Source organism: Sinocyclocheilus grahami, unplaced genomic scaffold (genome assembly GCF_001515645.1).
Source record: "Sinocyclocheilus grahami isolate Dianchi unplaced genomic scaffold, SAMN03320097.WGS_v1.1 scaffold408.1, whole genome shotgun sequence".
NCBI classification, from domain to species: Eukaryota; Metazoa; Chordata; class Actinopteri; order Cypriniformes; family Cyprinidae; genus Sinocyclocheilus; species Sinocyclocheilus grahami.
The window spans coordinates 128183-152132 of NW_015505587.1; the positions used below are offsets into that span (position 1 = coordinate 128183).

Below are 23950 nucleotides of genomic sequence, written 5' to 3' on the forward strand. Positions count from 1 at the left end.
TAGATTTTAATTATATTAAATATTTAAGAGTGCATTCAGAATCAAATGGGTATTGTACGAGGCCTTATTTGCATATTCATAAAAACCCACTGATATTTTATTCAGAATGCCATGCAAAGTGTGGTTCAAAAGAATTTGTTATTTAGTGTATTACAGCCCCTTTTTAATAGCCAAAGTTCCATGAAAGCCAACAGTGGATTAAATGAGCTCACAGTTTCATTCAACACTTTGAATCACACATTGCATTTCTCTATAGAGCTGTCAAAACGGAAGTTTATAGAATAGATGAATAGATAATCATCACATGCAAAGCATACGAGTCTCTGAGCGTCTGTCTGTCAGCAGATTTGTCTGCCACTTACCGTCTCTTACATCATGGCATAGATCCGTTTCATCTAGAAAGTTTTGTCCTTATATAGAAGAGCCCAAAACGTGCTGTAAACTCAATGGACTTCAATGTGATTTCTTAAAGGGCTTTACAGTATGAGAACCTGCTATTCACAAGGGCTTTATATTACATCATTTAAAAACATTTCGAGATAAAGTTTGAAATTATCAAGGTGGAAATTCAGATATTAATATTCATTGTTGGTTATCATGGCACCATCAAATGTGGCTGAAACTGCTCCGATCTTTCTATTGAAATGTTTAATTTGTCCTCTGTGTACTGGAAGTAGCAACCACAGATTTGCAGATCAAAGGCAGTCTGTTTCTAAAAAAAAAAGTTTACTCACCAATAGCAAAACTCCTTTGAATACTGGCCAAGCACTTCACCCAATTTTTTGTTTCCTCATACTGTCACTCATTTAAGTTGCACCGTTTTTCTTCTGCATTTGCACGGTCATCCTACAAATGTTTTTAATATTTTTGCATTTTAATTGGTCATTATTTTTCCTACAGCTTCCTCTCAAAAAACTCTGTGGAGTGATCTGCATTAATTGAATTAATTCTGTACTCAAAACTGTAATTCGTTTAAACTAGAGGTTTAAAAACTACCAATCCTGAATTCATTACATGCATATCTTTTCTAGATGGCAAGCTGACATGCCATAGAGTGCGACAGACTAACTTTAAAACTGGACAAGAAGTTTATTGGCTTACATAGAGACAGTCTGTAAAATTTTTACTTTTAAATATAAATTTTGCCAAAGACAAACTACCGAAATATGCTGCAAAATATTAGGTGATTAAAATAGCACAGAACTTATCTAAGATTTAAAATACTTCTTCCTCATGACTTTATAAAACTTTAAGCTAAATTACATATTTGTACAAATTTCTCTCACTCAAAAATTTCCCATAAATGTTTAACACAAACTGCTTGGAGCTTGTTTTGTGCAAATGTACGTGCAAATTAAAATGGAAAATTCAAGGTTCAGACAAGGTTTGTGCGCATTTCCTCTGACATTAACTTCTTTTAACTTGACAATCATAATTCTTAGTGATCTTCGAGTTAATTCTGAAACTGTATTGGAAACCATGTGCATACGCACATGTAACCTGGCAGTTGTCAACAAAACATTTCATCATTAGGTTTGCTTTTTCCACCTGATGTGGTTAAGTCACAGTCATTTCGGTGCATGTAGGGTGTCAATTTCAGTTAAGAGGTTTAAAAAAAAAAAAGTCAGAAGCTGCAAAATACTTGAAGCATTTTGAACGGAGCATAAAATGAGATGAAGCAACTCCAAAAGACTGTATTTGGAATATTACCCAATCTTTATTTGCATTATAATATCGAATACAAAAAGACAGATCTTTAATTTTTGTATCCTCGGCTGGCTCTGCGACCACGGGCACGCTCAAACTTCCTGCCTTTGGAGCGCACATAGGGCCTAGAAGACAGAGAAACATACTGTGAGTTAAAGGGTTCATCAAAATGATCAACTTACATCAAACAAGTTTATGAAGGCTTAAAATTAAAGTGCATTTTGTTTCCATACTTGGTATGGCTGTGGGGGGTTCCAGTAGCTTTCCCAAAATGCCTGTACACCTCTCTGGCCTTACGGGGTCCTGCGGACAAACCAGACAAATGCATTAACCCTGAGCTTAGCTCAAAACATCTAAATAGAAACAATTAAGCAACTCATTCAGGACACAAGCAGTTATAAAAAATAACTGAGAATGTTACGAGCATACTGACTGAACAGAATTTGTACTGAAGTAGTATCCTTGCTTTATGCTCACGTACCGGACAACAGAACGGTGCCATGTCCTCTAGGTGAAGTAAGTGCCAGCTGGTCAAAGGTCATGATCTGTCCACCAGCCTTCAAGATCCTGCTGCGAGCACGGTCGGTCAACTTCAGGGCACACACCTGTGAGAAGACACAGGAAAGAGAAATTATCATTAAGACGTTCAGACAACCTCACACTCTGTGCTCTCATCGTCAGGTGAAATACAACTAAAATACTCTGCAGTTGTTAAAACGTCAAGGCACCCAGAGACTTCAGGAATGCTTGTATCACAAAAACAACTACAGTCACGAAGAAACAAAGCAGTGAACACGGCCCCACTGTTTGTATTTGATTACTAAAAGCATCATTATCCTAGAAATCCAAGGCAAATCTTTACTGTGAAATTCAGAATCAGTGTACATTCATTTAAAGAGAAAAATTGCATATATAATTAACATTAACTTTTTCTGTGTTGCATTCTCAGCTCATTTTATACTATGATACAGCAGTTGTATACTTTCTATGCATGTCAATACTATTAAGCATTCAGAGCTAATGTTACGAAAAACTAAGAAACATTTCAACATCATATATTAATATAATTATACAATTACTATAATTTATGCATTTTATTTTATACTGAAGCAAAATGTCTTCATTCCCTAAAAAAGTGATTTAGTGAAAAAGAAAGCCTTTTCATTTACTGAAAATAGGACTACACAATATGAGGGTAAAATCTAATTATGACTTTTCTAATAAAAATGAATGAAAATGCAATTAAATAATAATTTAAAAAAATAATAATAATAATAAATTACAGGTTAGCTGTGCTTGTTTGTAGGGCCGCACAATTTGGCCAAAACTTTGACAACACGGCTATTAAATTATAAAAAATATATATAATACATTGTTGTTCTTATTACTAGTACTCAAATACATTAAACAAAGATTTAAAGAAAAATGATCATCATTTTAAATTCTACATTTTCAACCGTTCAACTGTTTTGTTGATAACTGCTTCCCATCACAAGTATGGAAAGATGAGTGGTGTATACTGCGGTCCCAAATGCACGTTAAACACTTAAAAAAGGAACAAAAACAATGTCATCGTGCACACATGCTGAGATACTGCTGTATCAAATGCCTTTCTACTTCCATCTTTTTTCCGCATAAATGCATCAGATTGGACAAACCATGATTGAATGTGCACTGGGTCATGTTTGCATGAACTACGGCAAGCTGAACTATGAAACTTTGCAGAGTTCCATCAACTCATTGTTTCTCAAACAGCAAGCTGGATCACTTCAGCAAACGTCCAGGAGAGCCACAGGATGACTTGAGCCCTATTTGCATGATAGTTGTTTCTCATGGAAACATCAGCAAAAATAAATCTGCATGGCTCCTTAGTCAAAAATTCCTTAGACAAGCCATAAATTACTATTTAATTTTATAATAGGAAAATTTCATATTTATGTATTATTCATTTAAATATCCTATTTAAATGACAGGAAAATGGACACGCTATTGGTTTAGATGTTTTTTTCTGTGCTGCATTTTGTGTCAAAACGATAGATGTCATTTAAATTAGAAATAAGTGAATGCATTCTCTCATTTACATAAGGTAAGAATTTGACTTAGGTACCTGGTTTCATTTTTTAATGTATATCGTACATATTTTAAAATTATATTGCATTTCTGTTGCAATAACGGACCATTTCAAATGCTCTTCTTTTTGTTCTTAACGGCTCCCAATCACTGTAGTATAGTGGTGATGAAATATTGTTATTGCAGCATTGTTCTTGGGTCCATCTTTAAAATGCATGTAGATTACCACAAAGCACAACTGTTACGGCACGGTGCTTGGCAGTGGTTAAAATGCATTTAACAAATTACTTTTGGATTTATGCCCTCTTACAATCTCAGAGATGTGGATTCAGAGGTCAATTAAATTACCACACGACCTTGGTGTTTATCAAGAAAACTATGGGATTACAATTCTGCACGCGAAAGATTATATTTTGCATTTAAAATAAGTTTTTGGATGTGTGCAGACTTTCTCTTTTGCGCGTGCAACGTTTCACTAGCTTGCTCACCTGATGCCAACAGCTCGCTTGCTCAACACAACCCAGTGTTACAATATGCCATAATTCCAGCCAATCAGAGACCGAGGCTGCTAAATTCTGATTGGCTGCCTTGACAACCAATCACAACATTTCTTGCATTACCTCGACAGCAGAATTCTAGTGAAATCAATTCACAGAGCAAGCTAGTGAAACGTTGCACGCACAAAACAGAAGGTCTGCACACATCCAAAAATGTATTTTAAATGCAAAATTGATTTCCGTGCGCTCGAAAGACTTTTTTCTTTGCGAAACAAACATTCTCCACAAAACTCAGATCGCGCGTGTGCAAAATTCACTTTTGTGCACTCAAAATATGATCTTTCGCGTGCAGAATTGTGGCAGAAATGTAATCCCACAGAAAACAGTAGGTAATTTGACCAGAAATCTTCACTCAGTGCTGGTAGAAAAACACAGAAATACTGGATTGAAACGGCAGTAAAATCACCGACAAGTCCCCGCAAATGCTGAAAACACCCTACATCCCCATGAAAAAAATTTCCATCTGAATAGGACATTACAAATTAAAAATTTAAATAGTCAAACTCAATTATAACGCTAAAATACACAAAATCTAACTAAAGTCATTTTCACCTTACAGTTCTCAAAACTTTAAAAACCCAAAATTATTTATGGTTAAAGTATATATTGACACTCCCAATTTGTAAAAAAAAACAAAAAACAAATACCAGAAAAAAAAAAATATTTGGCCCATATGGGAGGGGGGCACCGTATTATAAGATTTCTGCTATACAATAAAACAACAATAAAAAAATTATTTAAATTCCTTAAAGAAACGAGGGCACATTTAACTTGTTTTTTTGGACCAAAGTCTGCAATCACCGGGTTCAATCAAACAGTTCAGGATCTCATGAAAAAAATCATACGAATACATGGGCAGAATCAGAAACAAGACGGTTGTGCGGACAGACGGACCTCAAAGCTTATATAACATTCATTACACTTTCAATGTCTGGTCTTACCTTTAGTTTAGGGATTTTCTGAATCCTAACATCATCAGTAATCGTTCCCGCAACAACAGCGATGGCTCACCTGATGCCAACAGCTCGCTTGCTCAACACAACCCAGCGTTACAATATGCCATAATTCCAGCCAATACACAGAGAGAGAAAATCAGTAAACAACAGTGGAGCTAGGTGTCAGATGTAGCACGTTCTCAATACATCACTATAGCAAAGAACTTAACTAGCCGCAGACACATATTTGAGCAATGATGGCTAGAACTACAAAACCCACCATGCAATGAACACACCTTCACAGCACTCATATTAATACGTCTCAGATATGCAGCACCTCGCCTGGCTCGGAGAAGCGCAGTTAGCTTAGCCAGCACGAGTTTACTCAAGAACTCTTCCTTCCGTCTAAGCAATTCATTGAAATGGTAGCAAATGTTTTATGAATATCTGGGTATACAAAATCTTAGCGGCACGTGGTCGTCAGCCATCCGTAAGTCTTTTAACACGAACTCATCTCCGCGGCCCGATGTGCGTTAGCCGACATCGCGTTTACTCATTCATTTTACACATAATTCACAACGATACACGTTTTTCATTTGCATCGCTATGTACTGCTTCTAAACATCATCTGCGGCAGATTTAGAAGAGCTATAGCTGAGGATGGAGGTAGATTTCGGACACCGGTATATTCCGTGAGAAATCAAGCTACCTACCATCTTGGACTCAGAGTGAAAAGGGAAAATGAAAGCTCGCGAGCACACACACACACATACACAGAGAGAGAAAATCAGTAAACAACAGTGGAGCTAGGTGTCAGATGTAGCACGTTCTCAATACATCACTATAGCAAAGAACTTAACTAGCCGCAGACACATATTTGAGCAATGATGGCTAGAACTACAAAACCCACCATGCAATGAAAACACCTTCACAGCACTCATATTAATACATGTCTCAGATATGCAGCACCTCGCCTGGCTCGGAAAAGCGCAGCGTTAGCTTAGCCAGCACGAGTTTACTCAAGAACTCTTCCTTCCGTCTAAGCAATTCATTGAAATGGTAGCAAATGTTTTATGAATATCTGGGTATACAAAATCTTAGCGGCACGTGGTCGTCAGCCAGCCGTAAGTCTTTTAACACGAACTCATCTCCGCGGCCCGATGTGCGTTAGCCGACATTTACTCATTCATTTTACACATAATTCACGACGATACACATGTTTTTCATTTGCATCGCTATGTACTGCTTCTAAACATCATCTGCGGCAGATTTAGAAGAGCTATAGCTGAGGATGGAGGTAGATTTCGGACACCGGTACATTCCGTGAGAAATCAAGCTACCTACCATCTTGGACTCAGAGTGAATCAAGTCAATTCAAGTCAAGTTTATTTGTACAGCGCTTTTCACGATACAAATCATTGCAAAGCAACTTTACAGCAAATTAAGTCAATGAAAAAAAATATTTTTTTTCAAATCCATTTCAAAGGATGTCAATGATTGTCTTCTGGACAACTGTCAGATCAGCAGTCTTCCCCATGATTGTGTAGCCTAGTGAACCAAACTGAGAGACCATTTTGAAGGCTCAGGAAACCTTTGCAGGTGTTTTGAGTTGATTAGCTGATTGGCATGTCACCATATTCTAATTTGTTGAGATAGTGAATTTGTGGGTTTTTGTTAAATGTGAGCCAAAATCATCACAATTAAAAGAACCAAAGACTTAAACTACTTCAGTCTGTGTGCATTGAATGTATTTAATAAACGAGTTTCACAATTTGAGTTGAATTACTGAAATAAATGAACTTTTCCACGACATTCTAATTTATTGAGATGCACCTGTATTTTAAGTGCACTTTTTGTTGAAAGTCATTCTAAAACGCGTTTAACTAAACAAATAAATAAACATGTAGGGCGTATACTCAGCTGCGCGGTCTGTCGTAGCTACATAAAGTTTAAAAGAGGGTGATTGCAAGGTACATGAATACATGTCTTTAATGTAATCTTTAATGTTTTGTAGGGAAATTACATTTGCTAAAGTTTTTTTATTATTTTATTTTTTCTCAGCAAATTTGAATGACTGGTAGGCTATGGTAAAATTACCACTAAGACAGAAACAAATGTTTTTACTTTTAAGCAGCTGAAAAAACTTACAATTGACTTTTGAAAGATAAGCCACAGTGTTTTCTTAAAAAAAAAATTATAATGTATGTCCCTGATAAATAAATACATTCAATACATGCAATAATAATAATATCATTGTAGTTCCCCCATCATATAGTAACCAAATTCCTATTGTATTATTTGAAGAAATCTATAAACTCTCTCTCTAAGATTGAGAATGAAATGAAAATTCATTTTCTGAACTCTGCTTTTAGATCTTTTTGTGAACGATTCATCTGTGTACTGCCCACATATCAAAATCCAATCAACAACCGATGCATAGGAACCAAGTCCACACCCTTTTTCTTTTTTGATAAGCAGTTTTACTCCAATTTTTGTCACAATGTTGAAGTAAATATCTTTCGCTACCACCATTTCATCCCAAGTTTAATGTTTCTAAAAGAATACGTGTGAATGGGGTAAGAAATAATGTATGTTTATTATGTAGTAATTGTAGTAATTTAAATGATTAATTAATTTGTGGTTTACCCACTCCAATAGAATGGAGTCAAGCTAAATTATTTGTTTAAATCGCATTAAAATTAAACTTCAGCCAGCTTTAATGCATCCATTATGTTTAATATGTACATAGTTGCATATGTTGATTTAAGAAAGTGCATGTTTTAGTTAAATTCAAAAGCCAAGCAGCTGCAGAATAAAGTCTAGTCAGGAAGTCACTCTTCTGTTGCTTGAAATGACACAAGAAAACAGTCCAGCCAAGAGCAACTCCAACAAAAACAGTGCGAGCCACCGGCGGGATCAGCGAGAAGTTCACAGCCTGAGACATGAGAAAATGATCTCAGCAAATTTGAATGACTGGTAGGCTAAGGTAAAATTACCACTAAGACAGAAACAAATGTTTTTACTTTTAAGCAGCTGAAAAAACTTACAATTGACTTTTGAAAGATAAGCCACAGTGTTTTCTTTAAAAAAAATTATAATGTATGTCACTGATAAATAAATACATTCAATACATGTAATAATAATAATATCATTGTAGTTCCCCCATCATATAGTAACCAAATTCCTATTGTATTATTTGAAGAAATCTATAAACTCTCTAAGATTGAGAATGAAATGAAAATTCATTTTCTGAACTCTGCTTTTAGATCTTTTTGTGAACGATTCATCTGTGTACTGCCCACATATCAAAATCCAATCAACAACCGATGCATAGGAACCAAGTCCACACCCTTTTTCTTTTTTGATAAGCAGTTTTACTCCAATTTTTGTCACAATGTTGAAGTAAATATCTTTCGCTACCACCATTTCATCCCAAGTTTAATGTTTCTAAAAGAATACGTGTGAATGGGGTAAGAAATAATGTATGTTTATTATGTAGTAATTGTAGTAATTTAAATGATTAATTAATTTGTGGTTTACCCACTCCAATAGAATGGAGTCAAGCTAAATTATTTGTTTAAATCGCATTAAAATTAAACTTCAGCCTTTAATGCATCCATTATGTTTAATATGTACATAGTTGCATATGTTGATTTAAGAAAGTGCATGTTTTAGTTAAATTCAAAAGCCAAGCAGCTGCAGAATAAAGTCTAGTCAGGAAGTCACTCTTCTGTTGCTTGAAATGACACAAGAAAACAGTCCAGCCAAGAGCAACTCCAACAAAAACAGTGCGAGCCACCGGCGGGATCAGCGAGAAGTTCACAGCCTGAGACATGAGAAAATGAGGAAACCTCTTACAAGCAGAATATATTAACGAATGGATGGACTACTATAGTACCTGCATTGTTGACCAATAGCCTACACTACTCCAGTCAACCAGAGAGAGAGAGAGAAAAAAATAGTCAATCAATGTGTCAGAATTGATCCTGAACCTTTAATATTTACATTTATGTAGAATAGTTCCTGTGTTGCTTGTGTTTACCTTATACAAGGTCCAGAATTAATTTCTCCAGTCTTCAAGGGGATCCTCTGCGCCCTCCAATGTGCTCAGCCCTTTAGAAGTGTAATAAATGCTGTAAAACCTTTCCGACTATGAATTAATTCATATGCACAGATTTATGTTTATGCATTGATTTCCTTCAATTATATAAGTGGAAGTATGATGAAAAACCTCTGGTTCTCACCAATGTAGAAAGCACTTATTGTCATAGGGGCTGCAAACAGCTGGTCCAGAAACACTTTAAGTGACACTCTTCTGATCCCTCCTCTTGGAAACATCTTCTCCAGTCCCTGTAGCCAATGGTAATTGAAGTTGGCATGGAAACAGGACCAAACCAGCGCCACCTGAGCAGTCTGGGCCCAGTCGATGCTGTCAAGCTGTGGAGCATGTTGCATTGGATCTGACGGTTTAATTTCTTCCCAAGCTTTTTTATTTCCCTCTGATACACTTATTTTGCTATCATCATCTGTCTCTGCTTCTCCAGCCACAGTAAATCCCTCAGCTGATGTGTTGGAGGTATCTTGTCCCACTCGATCCAGTACTGTCCCTTTGTCCTGAGCTTTTCCCATCATGCTTTGCTGAATGAGGTCTGCTGTGGCAAAACGTGTTGTGTATCCCACCACATTGGAGATATGGATGGGATTTGAACAAAGCACATGCTCTGTTCATGATGACCACAAGACAGGGATGATACATATTTTAATAAACTGAAGTATGCACATTGTTTTGGCCTGATCTACAATAAATGTAATTTCATCCAAAAATGTGTGTATTTAAAAATTTTTTTTTTTTTTACAAATGACGATTAGATAGATAGATAGATAGATAGATAGGTAGATAGATAGACAAGAATGTGAGAAAAGAACACAAGTATGAGGGAATGTTACAAAAGGGAAAGGCATTTAGCTAATGATCGGTGTACAATTTATTGCTAATAGTGAAATGCATGATAATCACAAAATGAAATGCAGAAATCAGATGCACAATATGAAGTATAATTAATTTGTGGTTTACCCACTCCAATAGAATGGAGTCAAGCTAAATTATTTGTTTAAATCGCATTAAAATTAAACTTCAAGCTTTAATGCATCCATTATGTTTAATATGTACATAGTTGCATATGTTGATTTAAGAAAGTGCATGTTTTAGTTAAATTCAAAAGCCAAGCAGCTGCAGAATAAAGTCTAGTCAGGAAGTCACTCTTCTGTTGCTTGAAATGACACAAGAAAACAGTCCAGCCAAGAGCAACTCCAACAAAAACAGTGCGAGCCACCGGCGGGATCAGCGAGAAGTTCACAGCCTGAGACATGAGAAAATGAGGAAACCTCTTACAAGCAGAATATATTAATGAATGGATGGACTACTATAGTACCTGCATTGTTGACCAATAGCCTACACTACTCCAGTCAACCAGAGAGAGAGAGAGAAAAAAATAGTCAATCAATGTGTCAGAATTGATCCTGAACCTTTAATATTTACATTTATGTAGAATAGTTCCTGTGTTGCTTGTGTTTACCTTATACAAGGTCCAGAATTAATTTCTCCAGTCTTCAAGGGGATCCTCTGCACCTTCCAAAGTGCTCAGCCCTTTAGAAGTGTAATAAATGCTGTAAAACCTTTCCGACTATGAATTAATTCATATGCACAGATTTATGTTTATGCATTGATTTCCTTCAATTATATAAGTGGAAGTATGATGAAAAACCTCTGGTTCTCACCAATGTAGAAAGCACTTATTGTCATAGGGGCTGCAAACAGCTGGTCCAGAAACACTTTAAGTGACACTCTTCTGATCCCTCCTCTTGGAAACATCTTCTCCAGTCCCTGTAGCCAATGGTAATTGAAGTTGGCATGGAAACAGGACCAAACCAGCGCCACCTGAGCAGTCTGGGCCCAGTCGATGCTGTCAAGCTGTGGAGCATGTTGCATTGGATCTGACGGTTTAATTTCTTCCCAAGCTTTTTTATTTCCCTCTGATACACTTATTTTGCTATCATCATCTGTCTCTGCTTCTCCAGCCACAGTAAATCCCTCAGCTGATGTGTTGGAGGTATCTTGTCCCACTCGATCCAGTACTGTCCCTTTGTCCTGAGCTTTTCCCATCATGCTTTGCTGAATGAGGTCTGCTGTGGCAAAACGTGTTGTGTATCCCACCACATTGGAGATATGGATGGGATTTGAACAAAGCACATGCTCTGTTCATGATGACCACAAGACAGGGATGATACATATTTTAATAAACTGAAGTATGCACATTGTTTTGGCCTGATCTACAATAAATGTAATTTCATCCAAAAATGTGTGTATTTAAAAATTTTTTTTTTTTTTACAAATGACGATTAGATAGATAGATAGATAGATAGATAGGTAGATAGATAGACAAGAATGTGAGAAAAGAACACAAGTATGAGGGAATGTTACAAAAGGGAAAGGCATTTAGCTAATGATCGGTGTACAATTTATTGCTAATAGTGAAATGCATGATAATCACAAAATGAAATGCAGAAATCAGATGCACAATATGAAGTATGAAGCTCACCGATGTTAAACTGGAGAGAAGAACATTTTAACACCAGGCTGAATGCTGAGGTTCTTCAAAACTGAGAGAGAACGTGAGCTGCAGTGACAGTAGGCACGTGTGTGTAGTTGTACTGTATATAGTGAAGAATCTCCACAGCCCACTGCAAATGTTACCATAGGGCTGAATGATTAATATAACTACAATAAATTTAAACAAGATGCTATTACCAATTTAACATCTGGGTATTGTAAACTAAAACTACTGAAAATTGTTTATTATTTCAAATAAAGCAGAAATAATATATATGCATTAGAGGAAAAAATATAATATAAAATGAAAAATTTACATGAAAATTAGAAATGCTGCCTTGTCAACTAACTGAAGTAAAATATGTTTAAGCTAAAGTACTAAAATAACTATAACTTAATTTTTTTTTATTAAAGCTAAATAGAAATACTGAGCATAAAAATGACAAAAAAAACTTTAAAAAATGACTTACATTTAAATGAAAACTTAAAATACAAAAATAAAAACTAATTCAAAAATGTGAATAAATATAGTAGTATATAAATTATACTAAAATAACACTGATCTTGGTATTTCTTAAACTTTTATGTTCTAGGTCTTTATTAAAATTCACAGAATTACCTTTGTGACCTTTTCTTCTTTTTTTCATTATGAAGGTATTTTGTGTGAAGGAAACAGGAAAATCAAGGTAATGAATATAATAGTAATATATGCTATTATGAATAAAGCTGTAAATTTGTCAAATTATGCAGATGTGAAAACATTGTTTAATTGTGTGTATAAATGAATGCTACATGATCCATCATTTCAGATGTGGTTAAAAACACACTGTGGTGTCATTCTCATGAAAAAAAAAAAGATATGTTCCACAGGTGAAATAAAGACTCTTAACCAGGTTTAAAATAGCAAGATGGTGACTAAATGATGACAAAATTTTCATTTTGGGGCTGAACTGTCCCATTTTAGAAATGTTTCATGGACTTGAAATGTTATTTGACACTAGTTTAATTGTCTATTAACAATTGTCCAACAGTGGACATGCATCAATTCTTTAATTTTTGAGTGAACTATCCCTTTAAAAAAATAATCTAATTTCAAATGCTATATGTGGGTTTAGAATATTTCCTTTTCTTTGGAGTCATAAATTAAGCATGCACAGTTCAAATGAATATGTTCCTGCTTTGAATCATGTCATATTGCCTGTCCTCTGGACCTCGTTCAATTATGTTGAACGCCCCCATAGATATGTAAAAACAACATTTTGTCTGAAATGTGAAGGCAATTTGTCTGTGGCAACCAGTAGAGCTCTCAGACAGGAGAATGTGTTAATGAGGATCAGAGATTAAACAGATCAATTAAAGGGCCGTTAAGCGCTTAACTGGTGCGCTGTGTTTGCTAACACATAACAAGCACTGTTTTTGACAATGCTTAAAGAGAGCACACGGCCCGAACCAGTTGACTTCTAGGTAATTGCTTCTCTTTTCATCTCGCTGCACTTCTCTGTCCTCTTTAATGGTGCTGTCTTGCCATCCTTTATCAATGCAGACAAAGAATCGCTCATTCTGTGGCATCACCAATGAACCAAATGCTACCCTCCCCTCGGTCATTCATTCATTCTCTCTGTCTGTCAGGGTGCATGACCTGTGCAAAGCCATTTGCTTCTCTGGCGCATTTCGTTTCAAAGTGGACTCTTACTGAGTAACAGAAGGTAAGCTGGGCTTTCACATAGAAAGATTTCATTTGGTTACCATCAGGTTTTAGAGATTTAAATCTTATTGTAATGCAGTGTTGAAGTAGCTCGGCTCCTTTAGTTTTGTGTTGAATGTTGAATATGATCTCCTTTTATCTCTCTCTCTCTCTCTTTCTCTCATGCTCATATTTTATCCTCATTGTATTTCCAAAGCTATGCGTCCATCCAGTACTTTGACCTTTGAACCGGGGTTGGAGTCTGGAGTGCCATGGGGCCGTGATCTTTTTACTTTTGTGACTTCAGCAGCTGGTCACATGATGAGGACTTTGCAAAGACCACGTAAAAACAAGCCATCAAAACGACAAGTCAATCATCGCAGGTTTCTGCACAACATGATACAGAGGTTATACTGTATATATTCATATACTACCGTTCAAATGTTTGGGAACAGTATGGGGATTATGTTTTAAGCTTATGCTCACTGAGGCTGGTTTTATTTGATCAAAAATACAGTAAAACAGTAATATTGTGAAATACTGTTAAAATGTAAAATAACTGTTTTCTATTTTAATGTAATTTAGAATTTAATTTATTCCTGTGATGGTAAAGCTGAATTTTCAGCAGCCATTAATCCAGTCTTCAGTGCCACATGATGCTTCAGAAATAATTCTAATATGCAGATTTAGCGCTCAATAAATGTTTCTTATTATTATCAATGTTGAATACAGTTATTTAATATTTGAATAGTTTTTTCAGTATTCTTTGATAAACAGAAGGCTAAAAAGAACAGCATATTTAAAAATGTCTTCACTGCCATTTTTGATCAATTGTATGTGGCCTTGCTGAACAACACTATTAATTTCTTTAAAAAAAAAACTAACTGACCCCAAACTTTTGAACACTACTGTATATTTTTAGAATGTTATTTTTAAAAAATATATAATGTTTTGATAATTGTGTAATTATAAAAAAATATATTTTAGAATTACTATTCCCTCTGACTCTACGCAGGACATTTGCTGAAACTAACTGACCCCAAACTTTTGAACACTACTGTATATTTTTAGAATGTTATTTTTATAAATATATAATGTTTTGATAATTGTGTAATTATAAAAAAAAATATTTTAGAATTACTATTCCCTCTGACTCTACGCAGGACATTTGCTGAAATAGAGGCAGCAAACCCTCAGCTGGCATCTGCTTTATTTTCAACGGATAAACCCTCAAATGATCTGACACCCAGAATATCTCACATTGTAACAGAAGTCACAGACCAGTCACCCAAACTATCAAAAAAAGGTACAAGACATTACTTATTTTTTTTACAAAACCTGTTTGTTCTGAATTGGTACAAGTTTGATGACTCCTTGTTCTGTTTTCTAAGCTGTTGAAACTTTTATAAATGCTGACAAAACCGAAGCACTTCCTGAACAACAAGAGGATGTGTGTGACCTCTGGACATTGGACAGTCTTTTGGAGACCCATGTGGCTGATAAAAGTTTCTCACAGTGCAAGCTCTCCAATCGTATAGGAGCAAATCCCAGAACTGAGAAAGACTGCAAAGCTTTGAAAAACAACCCTGGAACCTCAATGGAGAAGGACACCGGCTTCAGCTTGGAAAGACAACCAGCATCTACCGATTTAGAAAGCTTGACACAAATGACCAACAGTCTTCTAGAGGACAGCATGTCCTCCTGGTTTGGATCCATTGAAAGAACAAGAACATATTCGAAACCACGTCTCACCAAATGCTCTGACATGAAGTTGCTCCACACAGAGGTTGATGTTCCAGACCTGTCACCCCCTTCTCCGGTGATTTCACTATTGTCTTTGGATTCATGCGATTTGGAGGTTCAGATGCTCATAGATGCCGAGCACTGTGTCCAAACGCAAGATGCCAACATCGTAGAGAGTCTCCAGATGGATATGGTGGATGACCTTGACTTTCTAGATTGTTCTAGTAATCATAGAGATCTACTTACCCATAATGATGATCTTAAATGTAATGAGTGGATGGGTCACAGTGAAGAGGATGGACGATGTTTACAGGAAACATGTGTGTTTCCAAGCTCTACGGATTCAGACCTAGAGAACCTAACAGGTTCTGATGGTGGGACCAGCAACTCCATGTCCAATTTGGACCAAACCGGTCATGAATTTTTTGCTAATGTTCTCTGCAGTCAAGAGCCACATAGACGTAGTTTCCATCATGATCAAGTAAACTTTACTATGAACCACAATACCCTTCTAGAAGACTGTTTTGGTCAGGTTGAACCTTGGATGAAGATGAATGGGAAAGAGGATGGTTACTCAGATACAGATTTTTATGTCATGGATGGTAATATTTCAAGCCACCACATCTTCCCAGGATTTAAGAGTCAGTTGGAGCAATCCAAAAGGATTCTTTATGACAACTGGGAACAACAACCTCTAAAAAGCTCATACAAGAACTTTACAAGTCCAGTAACCGATCAGATTATGATGCAAGACACTGATATAAGAAATATTGTACAGGTTGAGAATCTCTGCCAGACTTTACCAGGCCCCCAATGCCCGATAATGTGCTGCCTCGAAGGCTTTTGTTATCATAAAGAAGAGTCGTGTTTTTACTCGCAATTCAGAGGCAATCAGAGTAGTTACAACTTTGAGGGCGTGGCTAGATCTTTCCCTGCGACATTACGTAAGCTCCACCCCACTCCAATTCCAACTCCGCCTCTAGATGATGATTGGTTGTTCAGTAACATTGTGGCAGAGGAAGAGGTAAATAGCATGAATAATACATTTGGAAAGTATTGATCAGTCACTGGACAGCAATGGTATGAACTGTATTCATTCATTTGATTGTACTTGGGGTTGTCTGATTATTACACTTTTGTGACTTCATGATCATTTCTGTGAAATGTTCTTGTCTGTAGTGTGAAAAATGTAATCTTTTCTGTAACAAAACTGTATGAGTATTGTAACATTATAATACAAAAAAAATCTGTTATATAAAGGGATCAATTTACTTTTCAAATGTTTACAATTTTTTATTGTATTTATAGAGCCCTGTGATGGACTGGCCATTTTGGACAGGCTAAAACGTTTGCTTAACAAGTGCTTTAAAAGTTATTAATGCATGCAAATTGTATGTGTGCATTTAAGTTACATTATGAACATGAATTAAACTTTTACATTTGAAATGTGTATTTATTTATCAATTTAAAGTGATTTATTTTTTTATTATAATTAATTATGCTTTTAAATGTAAAATAAAGTTTTAAATATCTATTTATTTGTAAATTTAAAAAACGTATTCATTTATTTATTAATTTACTATTAGTTTATTATTTTGTTTATTGTTAAATATAACAACGTTTTTAAACTTAGCATACTGTAAAACCATTTTAAATGTCTAATAATTTGTCAAATTCAACTGTGATTTCTATTTTTGGATAATAAATTGATAATTCATTCTATTTTTAAGTGTATGTCATTCCTTCATTGTATTTTTAACTGGCACTTACTCCATATTTACTATGCCGATGGTGAATCGCTGATAGTGTGTTAGTGTGAAAATAAACCACACTGCTTTCAAAACCAATGGTATATTAAAATTCACCCCAGTCTCATTTTATCATTATAGCAAAATAAAGCAAAAGATCAAAGAAACAATATGGTGAAAAATTCAAGTTCCACAGATGCAAAAAAAGCACACAGTCCTCTTCAGAAACACTTCAGATACAAACATGTATCTCCGCTGGAGTTTTAATTTCTTTTCATACATATTCTCTGCTATTGTCCACTCATCTCACACTAGTTCAAAGCTGCATTATAAAGCGCAGGTTCAGTATAACAAGGCTCATTTATTAAACTAGAGGTTAGGATTCAGAGAAATACTGGTTTTTGAACTAGAATTTAATTTAATTGAGTTTGAACAGCTCTGCAAATCTGTCTGCTAAATGTACAAATCAATTTAAATGACATTTGTCAGTGACAAACCACATTTTTAGCAGCAATACTGAGTCACATTATAGGAAGATGCAATTTAGGAACATGTTCTAAAATGGACAAATAAGCAGAATAAAAACAATCTGTACAAGGCTTGAGTCTTTTGGCTTGTGTTTGCGATTCCATCCTGTTGTTTTTAACAAGCATGGTTTCCTCCCTTTCAGTCAACAGTTCACAACTGAATACAAATCCATCTTGATTCTAGAGGCCAGAATTTAAAAACAGACTACATTTTAAAATGAATCATTATTGGGGCAAATAAAACAATACAAGTATCAAAATCTGATCAATATAACCTATTACAGACATTTGACATACAGCGATGACCTAATATGAAAACCCTGCTTTCCGAGTTACAGGACAGATACTGACCACACAGGTGGTAATTACTGCGGTAATAACAGTGTAATAAACCCTTCAGTGCATCAGAGAATCAATTTGTAATTTCACAGGCTTAGCAGATCTTAAATACATTCTAATACTTCATGGTGACAAACAATTATTATTCACAGTTTTAACACTTAAAAAACTTGCGTGTGTAAGCCAGGAGCAGCGTATCAAAATGCTCATCACCATACAATATCTATGAATGAAAATATTAGAGACATACATACACCGAAGGCTAAGGAAACTTTCATTTGTCATGGATTCATCAATTAAAATAAACATCTCGGAACCAATCAACAACTGTAATCTAAAAAAGTATCTGTGAGAATTATGTGTGAGTCAGATTGCTGTTCAGGGAGACCTAATATTGCAATTTACTTATCAAATTCCAGACCTCGTTCTTATTAGTTCATTGATTTTCAATCAGTTTTGTATACTACAGGCACTGTTGACATGCATACAGCTGGAATAATGTCCCTTTAGTCACCCATATGCCCCAGATTGTGTGTAACAAACACTTTGATCTATAATTATTTACCATATTAAAAAATGAACAAACAAACAAAAAATACAATATGTCCTTTTGATTAAAAAAAAAGTTGCAATGCTATAATGAGATAAGTAATAACTAGCAGCCTTCAACCCCTGGGATAAACAGGCAAGATATTATATATTCATATCTTCCAAGTTCACACCATGTCATAGAAACTCTCAGAAATCCTGATAACAGACTTCTCACTCTTGCTCATAGACAAAACTGTCTCAAACGCATTCACGGATGTGTTATTTGTGTTTGATGTGTTATATTCTTTGAGGTCCACTGCAGCTTATTTAATGAAAATCTTTTTTTTATTATTCTGTCCAGTGTTACTGACTGATACCCTGCTAAGTGTAAACCCATCCTTACCCTCCAAATCTCTTTCATTTCGCCTTGTTTTCACTTAAAATGGCAAACTATACAACAACCATGACATGTCTATCTGCAGACAAACAATCAATACAAAACAAAATAAATAGATTGCATACTGGAATTCTCTTACTTGATAAAAATTACAACAAGTCAGTAGTCTGAAACTGGAGCCGATGTGTTAAGACATAAATTAAGAAATCCTAACTACCTCACTACCAACAAAAGCGTCCCTTTAGAGCTACCTAACAACTTACGCACAGTATCTAAGAGGGTCTGATCTGCAGCACAGATACCCTGAACTTAATAGGGAGTTAAAAGTTTGAATGAGATCACAGCCGGTTTATTTCAAATATCTAAGAACTGTTACTGTTAAATCTACATGGAGGTGAAATCTGTCCGCTTTGGCTGCTTTTCTTTAGTTTTCTGCTGTAAGTCCAGTATTTGTTTGACCTTTAAGTTTTTTTTTTTTCCTGTATCGCCATTTTTTCTTATGGACAGGTTATGGCTAAGATGTAAAAGCTATAGTGGACGGCTCAAATTTGTAGTATATTAATTTAATAGAAAAGCATTTTTCTCTTTCTCACGTTTCTGTCTTTGTTTTATACAATCATAGCTTTGCGCATGTAAATTGTCATCTATGGAAGCCCCTTTTTACCTCACAGTAAAAAATAAAAAAGATAACTGTGAGATAAAGTTTAAAATCACACTGTGAGATATAAAGTCATAATGTACGGTAGAAAGTCACATATTGACATAACGTCAAACTGTGAGTTACAAAGTCAAATTAGTGGAAACAAACTCGCAACTGCGAGGCGTAAGGTCGTAATTGCGAGATATAAAGTCACACTGTGAGATATAGACACATTTTGAGATATAAGACCACAATGTGAGTTATAAATCCGCAATTGTGAAAAACAAACATGTTCGCGAGATGTAAAGTCAAAATATTTCAAAAGAAAATTGAAATTGAAGGATATAAAGTCACACTGAGAGATACAGTATAAAGTCACAATTAGCAGAAACATACTCGCAATTGCGAGATATAAAGTCACACTGTGAGATATGAAGTCACATTTTGAGATACAAGATCATATTGTGAGTTATAAAGTCGCGATTGAGAGAAAAAAGCTTGCAATTGCGAGATATACAGTCACAATATTGAGAACGAAAGTTGCAGTTGTGAGATTGTGATATATAGTCAAATTGTGAGATGTAAAGTCACAATTATGAGAATCAAAATTATAATAGTGACATATTAAGCTGCAATTACCTTTTTTTTCTTTACTGGGGTGGAAATGGGCTTCCATAATCATCATCTCTGCCTAATTATGTATAACAAAAAGCATTGTCATTTACCTATGTATCTGAAGTAGAGCTATCACTTTTAAAATTTAAACACAGAAATATTCTAAAATACCAAAGATACATCCTTGTACTTGTTCAATTCTCGATTTCTTAAAACATAACATTATTTTAGGAGTGAGAGAGAGAAAGTTTCTCAGTGCTTTGAGGGTTTGATGGCTTGTGCAAGCACAGATGATGCATTTTTGCCTGATCTTCGATCATCTGTGCAATACCCGATGGCCTTTGATTGCCATCAACACGCAAATTTCTCCTAAACACATGGCTTTTGAATGATTGAGAGAGAGCTTGAGATGGCCATCATAATTTTGCCACAACAAGCCTGATATACTGCACCGATATACAGTACTTACATTTCCCGAGGAATGCTGAGAAATGTAGTTTTCTTTTCTCCCCTTTAACTTAAAAACTGCAGTCTTTACTAACTGCTTGCTTGGTTTAAATAGTTCTAAAAGAGTACTGCATCAAACTTTCTCCATCTTGCATGCTAAATCATCTGTTCATTTAAAAATCAATAAATCACATTAACTAGGTTCAAGTTATGCGTGTCTGCACAGATGTTCTATTATGTGTACGATTGCAAAAGCTATGTGAGTAAAACCAGTAAAACTGTCCATCTGTCACACTCTCCCCTTCTTATTCAGCCTCTGTAAGGCTGTAGGGAGGAGGGGGCCCCAGGGTGTTGTCTGAGGGTGTGGGGGTACCCGGCGGGCCGCTGGACGGGGTGGGAGAAGTACCTGGATCCTCAGAATCAGAGTTCTCCTGAGAAAGGTCATCCACCAGAGCCCTGCGGCCAGCACGCATGGAGATAGGGAGCGGAGCTCTCCTGAGACAGAGCCACAGACATAGAGAATAAACTGCAATTCATGCACAAAATATAATATACATATACAGTCTCCCCAAAACATTATTTACACATTAGACACAAAATATCAAAGCAATCTGCAAAAAAAAAAGAGACTTGCTTTTCTAGATATTTTCGCACAAAGCAGTTAATTTAGAACAGAAGTTATTTGGCAATATATTTTGTACAGTGTAATAACTTTTCGGTCAAATGGTTTGCTTTAAAAATGTTTTGTCCAGTAAACAAAGCACAAGCCAAAATACAGTGCTTTTTTGTCATGTTTTGCTTTAAAACGTTGTCCTATAAACAAGACAAAACAAAACATACGCCAGAATAGTTTAATAACTTTTTGTCAAATGTTTTGATTTAACAGGTTTTGTCCTATATAAACAAAATAAAAAACAAAACACCTTGTTTTGATATTTTGTTACCTAGTACAAAGATAGTCAAACATTTTGAATTGTGACCAAATAATTTTTGGGGTCACTGTTTATGAACTGGAAGAAAGAAAGAGGAAAAAACTCCATGATTGGTGTAAGACAGAATCTGTGATTCATCACCATCTATAAACAGGAAGCGACCCACAATTCAATGTAAACTACATCTAGGACTAAAAAAGGGCACCTCTACACCCCTCTACAATCTCAACAGGGCGCCTCTACACACCACCAGAAGCAAGAGGAGAAAGGATAATTCTCAAAGAGGAACATAACGCACACAATGTTCACACATGAAAACCTACTGTTCTGACTTCTGCCGTTCTGTGACGCTGAGTGGGCGGAGGAGACAGACACACAAATACGGATGGACACACAATCAGATGAGTCAATGAGTGAATGAAACATGCACATACAGTGAAGAAATGGTTTGATGACATGCAAATATATTTTTGTATGAATAACAGAATGACTGGATCTTTTACTCTCTTAACCATGAAATGTGGCAAGTTTCCAGTGACAAGTAATTTTTCTGTTCACACTGAATGCAAACTGCTACAAAATGTAACAGTCACAGCCAATTAGAGGAGACATTTGATACAGACTTTAAATAGTGGATGTATGTACATTGCTACCTCAAGGGTTATTTCTACCCAATCTAAGCCTTAAAAATGAATGGTGTTTTTTTTCTTGGTTAAAAAATATTATTGGTACAACCTAGTTCAATACAGATTGATTCAGTCATATTAAAATAATACTTTTGACTTCAATAAAAACTATTTATTTAGATGTTACCGCATGCAGAACATTTTTTAGAATACCATACAAGATTCAGCAACGGGATTTTGGACTGAGCATATCAGAAAACCAAGTGACTCACTTGTCATGGTCAGGGGTGCTCTTTTTGAATTTTACACATAAACTAGCACCCTCATAACCATCCTAATCTTTACCTGAGTTGGGAGCGGAGAGTGTTGAGCTCGCGGTTCATGCTCTGCATGCTGTCGCTCATTTCCTCCAGCTCTCGCTGTAGTTTCCTGCGCTGAGCGTTGGAGCGAGAGTTCTCTTCCTCCACCTCCTCTAACTGCCTCTTCAGCTGACGGAGACGCCCCATAGACTTATCCAACTAAAAAAAGAGAGATTTTAGAATCGTTCATTTCCATGTGTTTTACACTACCCATAACCCTATGCATCCTGCAAATCTTGTGATGAGTTTTCATAGGTTAATGAAAGCTGGCAAGGTAGCATTAGCTACCTATGTTATGTAATCTAAGCTGTTTTGCATAAAAAAATTAAATTTTATGATAAGAAAATGCATTAAAAATAAGAAAAACAGACTGAATTGATCATTAGCAATGCTTTGTGGGAAGAGTTCATTCATTCCCTCAAGCTACACACTATTTTTCCTAACATTGCCAGTTAATTTCCTAATCATTCTGGACTGTTGAATTGACTGTTTTAATGTGATTTATCTCAAGCTGACTGATTCGGCTGAAAGTTTACTCTTTATTGAAATGTTTTATGGAGATTGTTTTATTGAAAGTCTAAGAAGAAAATGTACAGAAAAATAGAAACAATCTGTTTAATGTAACAAGTAGTGTAAAAATGATGCTTAGCCTATGTCCTTTACCAATACAATTTTGTTTAAATAAATAAAACATGTCGGTGCCAATGGCCTCGTGGGCAGCATGCCGACATGTAGCGCCTTTGTGCTTCGGGCGTCCCGAGTTCGAGTCCCGGCTCGTGGACCTTTACCGATCCCACCCCCCTCTCTCTCTGACCCACTTTGCTTCCTGTTGACCTACTGTCCTATCTAAATAAAAGGCATAAAACGCCAAAAATAAATCTTTCAAATAAATAAAACATATATTGATACATATTTTATTGATTATATTTGATAGATTTTATTAAGTCCGTTAAGCAGACCACATGAAATCCTTCCCAGTTCACCAGTCTGAGGCACTGATGAGGTTTTTGAGCAGTACCTGTTCTCTATACTGATCCGCATGTCTCCTTTCATCTTCCACCTGTATCAGAACTTCTTTGAGTTTCTTCTCTGTTTTCCTCATCAGCTTACTGGCTATGGCTCGCTCCCTAGGAAGGGAGAAAAGGGAGAGAGGATGCAAAAAACAGTCACATTACTGGTTTGACCTTCAGAGTAAATTTAGATCCTTAAAAGAAGAATTTCAATTCTTCTTAAAATGTTCTCGCTTTTTCAAAAACGGTATGCTCTTGCAAATGCAATGAAATTTAATAGTAACCACGGCTAACAAGCTTGATTTTTAGTGAATAATTTTCGTTTGTTTGTCACATAAATCTATCAAATGGCTTCCAAGCACATGAAATATCACACGTAAGTCGTATAGGCCACTTTAATGATATATTTTTTTGTCCTTGGCAGGTCTTGGTAATGCCTGGTCCCCATTCACTTGAATTGTAAGTAAAAGAGC

General features: G+C 35.7%; 3 protein-coding genes and 2 pseudogenes across 3 annotated transcripts in view; 1 reads left to right on the forward strand and 4 right to left on the reverse strand.

The window, feature by feature from the left end:
- Positions 1-1693: 1693 nt before the first annotated feature.
- LOC107550789 (60S ribosomal protein L18-like) lies at positions 1694-5813 on the reverse strand. Its single transcript, XM_016232168.1, has 5 exons — positions 5780-5813; positions 5276-5340; positions 2189-2312; positions 1941-2010; positions 1694-1832 (listed from the first exon to the last, which is right to left on the reverse strand). Exons 1-5 carry the CDS (start codon positions 5811-5813, stop codon positions 1757-1759), a joined length of 369 nt encoding a protein of 122 aa, XP_016087654.1. The 3' UTR covers positions 1694-1756.
- Positions 5814-8197: 2384 nt separating this feature from the next.
- On the reverse strand, positions 8198-9998 carry LOC107550790 (mpv17-like protein; annotated as a pseudogene).
- A 405-nt stretch (positions 9999-10403) lies between these two features.
- Positions 10404-11532, reverse strand: LOC107550791 (mpv17-like protein; annotated as a pseudogene).
- A 2250-nt stretch (positions 11533-13782) lies between these two features.
- On the forward strand, positions 13783-16366 carry LOC107550792 (uncharacterized). Its single transcript, XM_016232169.1, has 3 exons — positions 13783-13970; positions 14727-14869; positions 14955-16366. The coding sequence occupies exons 1-3, from the start codon at positions 13783-13785 to the stop codon at positions 16364-16366; spliced, it is 1743 nt and encodes a 580-aa protein (XP_016087655.1).
- A 3547-nt stretch (positions 16367-19913) lies between these two features.
- Positions 19914-23950, reverse strand: part of LOC107550793 (myosin-10-like) — a 35481-nt gene continuing 31444 nt past the window's right edge. Inside the window, exons 36-39 of the mRNA XM_016232170.1 lie at positions 23486-23594; positions 22454-22626; positions 21806-21832; positions 19914-21045 (exon numbers count right to left, since the gene is read on the reverse strand). Coding sequence (XP_016087656.1) covers positions 20856-21045; positions 21806-21832; positions 22454-22626; positions 23486-23594 — 499 coding nt within the window. The 3' untranslated portion in view covers positions 19914-20855. The remainder of the gene's footprint in view (positions 21046-21805; positions 21833-22453; positions 22627-23485; positions 23595-23950) is intronic.

Excerpts from the sequence above, each read along its gene's own strand:
- LOC107550792 (XM_016232169.1), top strand. The coding sequence starts at position 13,783 with ATGCGTCCATCCAGTACTTTGACCTTTGAACCGGGGTTGGAGTCTGGA. Across the intron at positions 13,971-14,726 it reads CTGCACAACATGATACAGAG|GACATTTGCTGAAATAGAGG; the intron begins GTTATACTGTAT and ends GACTCTACGCAG. Across the intron at positions 14,870-14,954 it reads ACCCAAACTATCAAAAAAAG|CTGTTGAAACTTTTATAAAT; the intron begins GTACAAGACATT and ends CTGTTTTCTAAG.
- LOC107550789 (XM_016232168.1), bottom strand. The coding sequence starts at position 5,813 with ATGTCGGCTAACGCACATCGGGCCGCGGAGATGA. Across the intron at positions 5,341-5,779 it reads ACATCGGGCCGCGGAGATGA|CCATCGCTGTTGTTGCGGGA; the intron begins GTTCGTGTTAAA and ends GCATCAGGTGAG. Across the intron at positions 2,011-2,188 it reads TGGCACCGTTCTGTTGTCCG|GACCCCGTAAGGCCAGAGAG; the intron begins GTACGTGAGCAT and ends GTTTGTCCGCAG.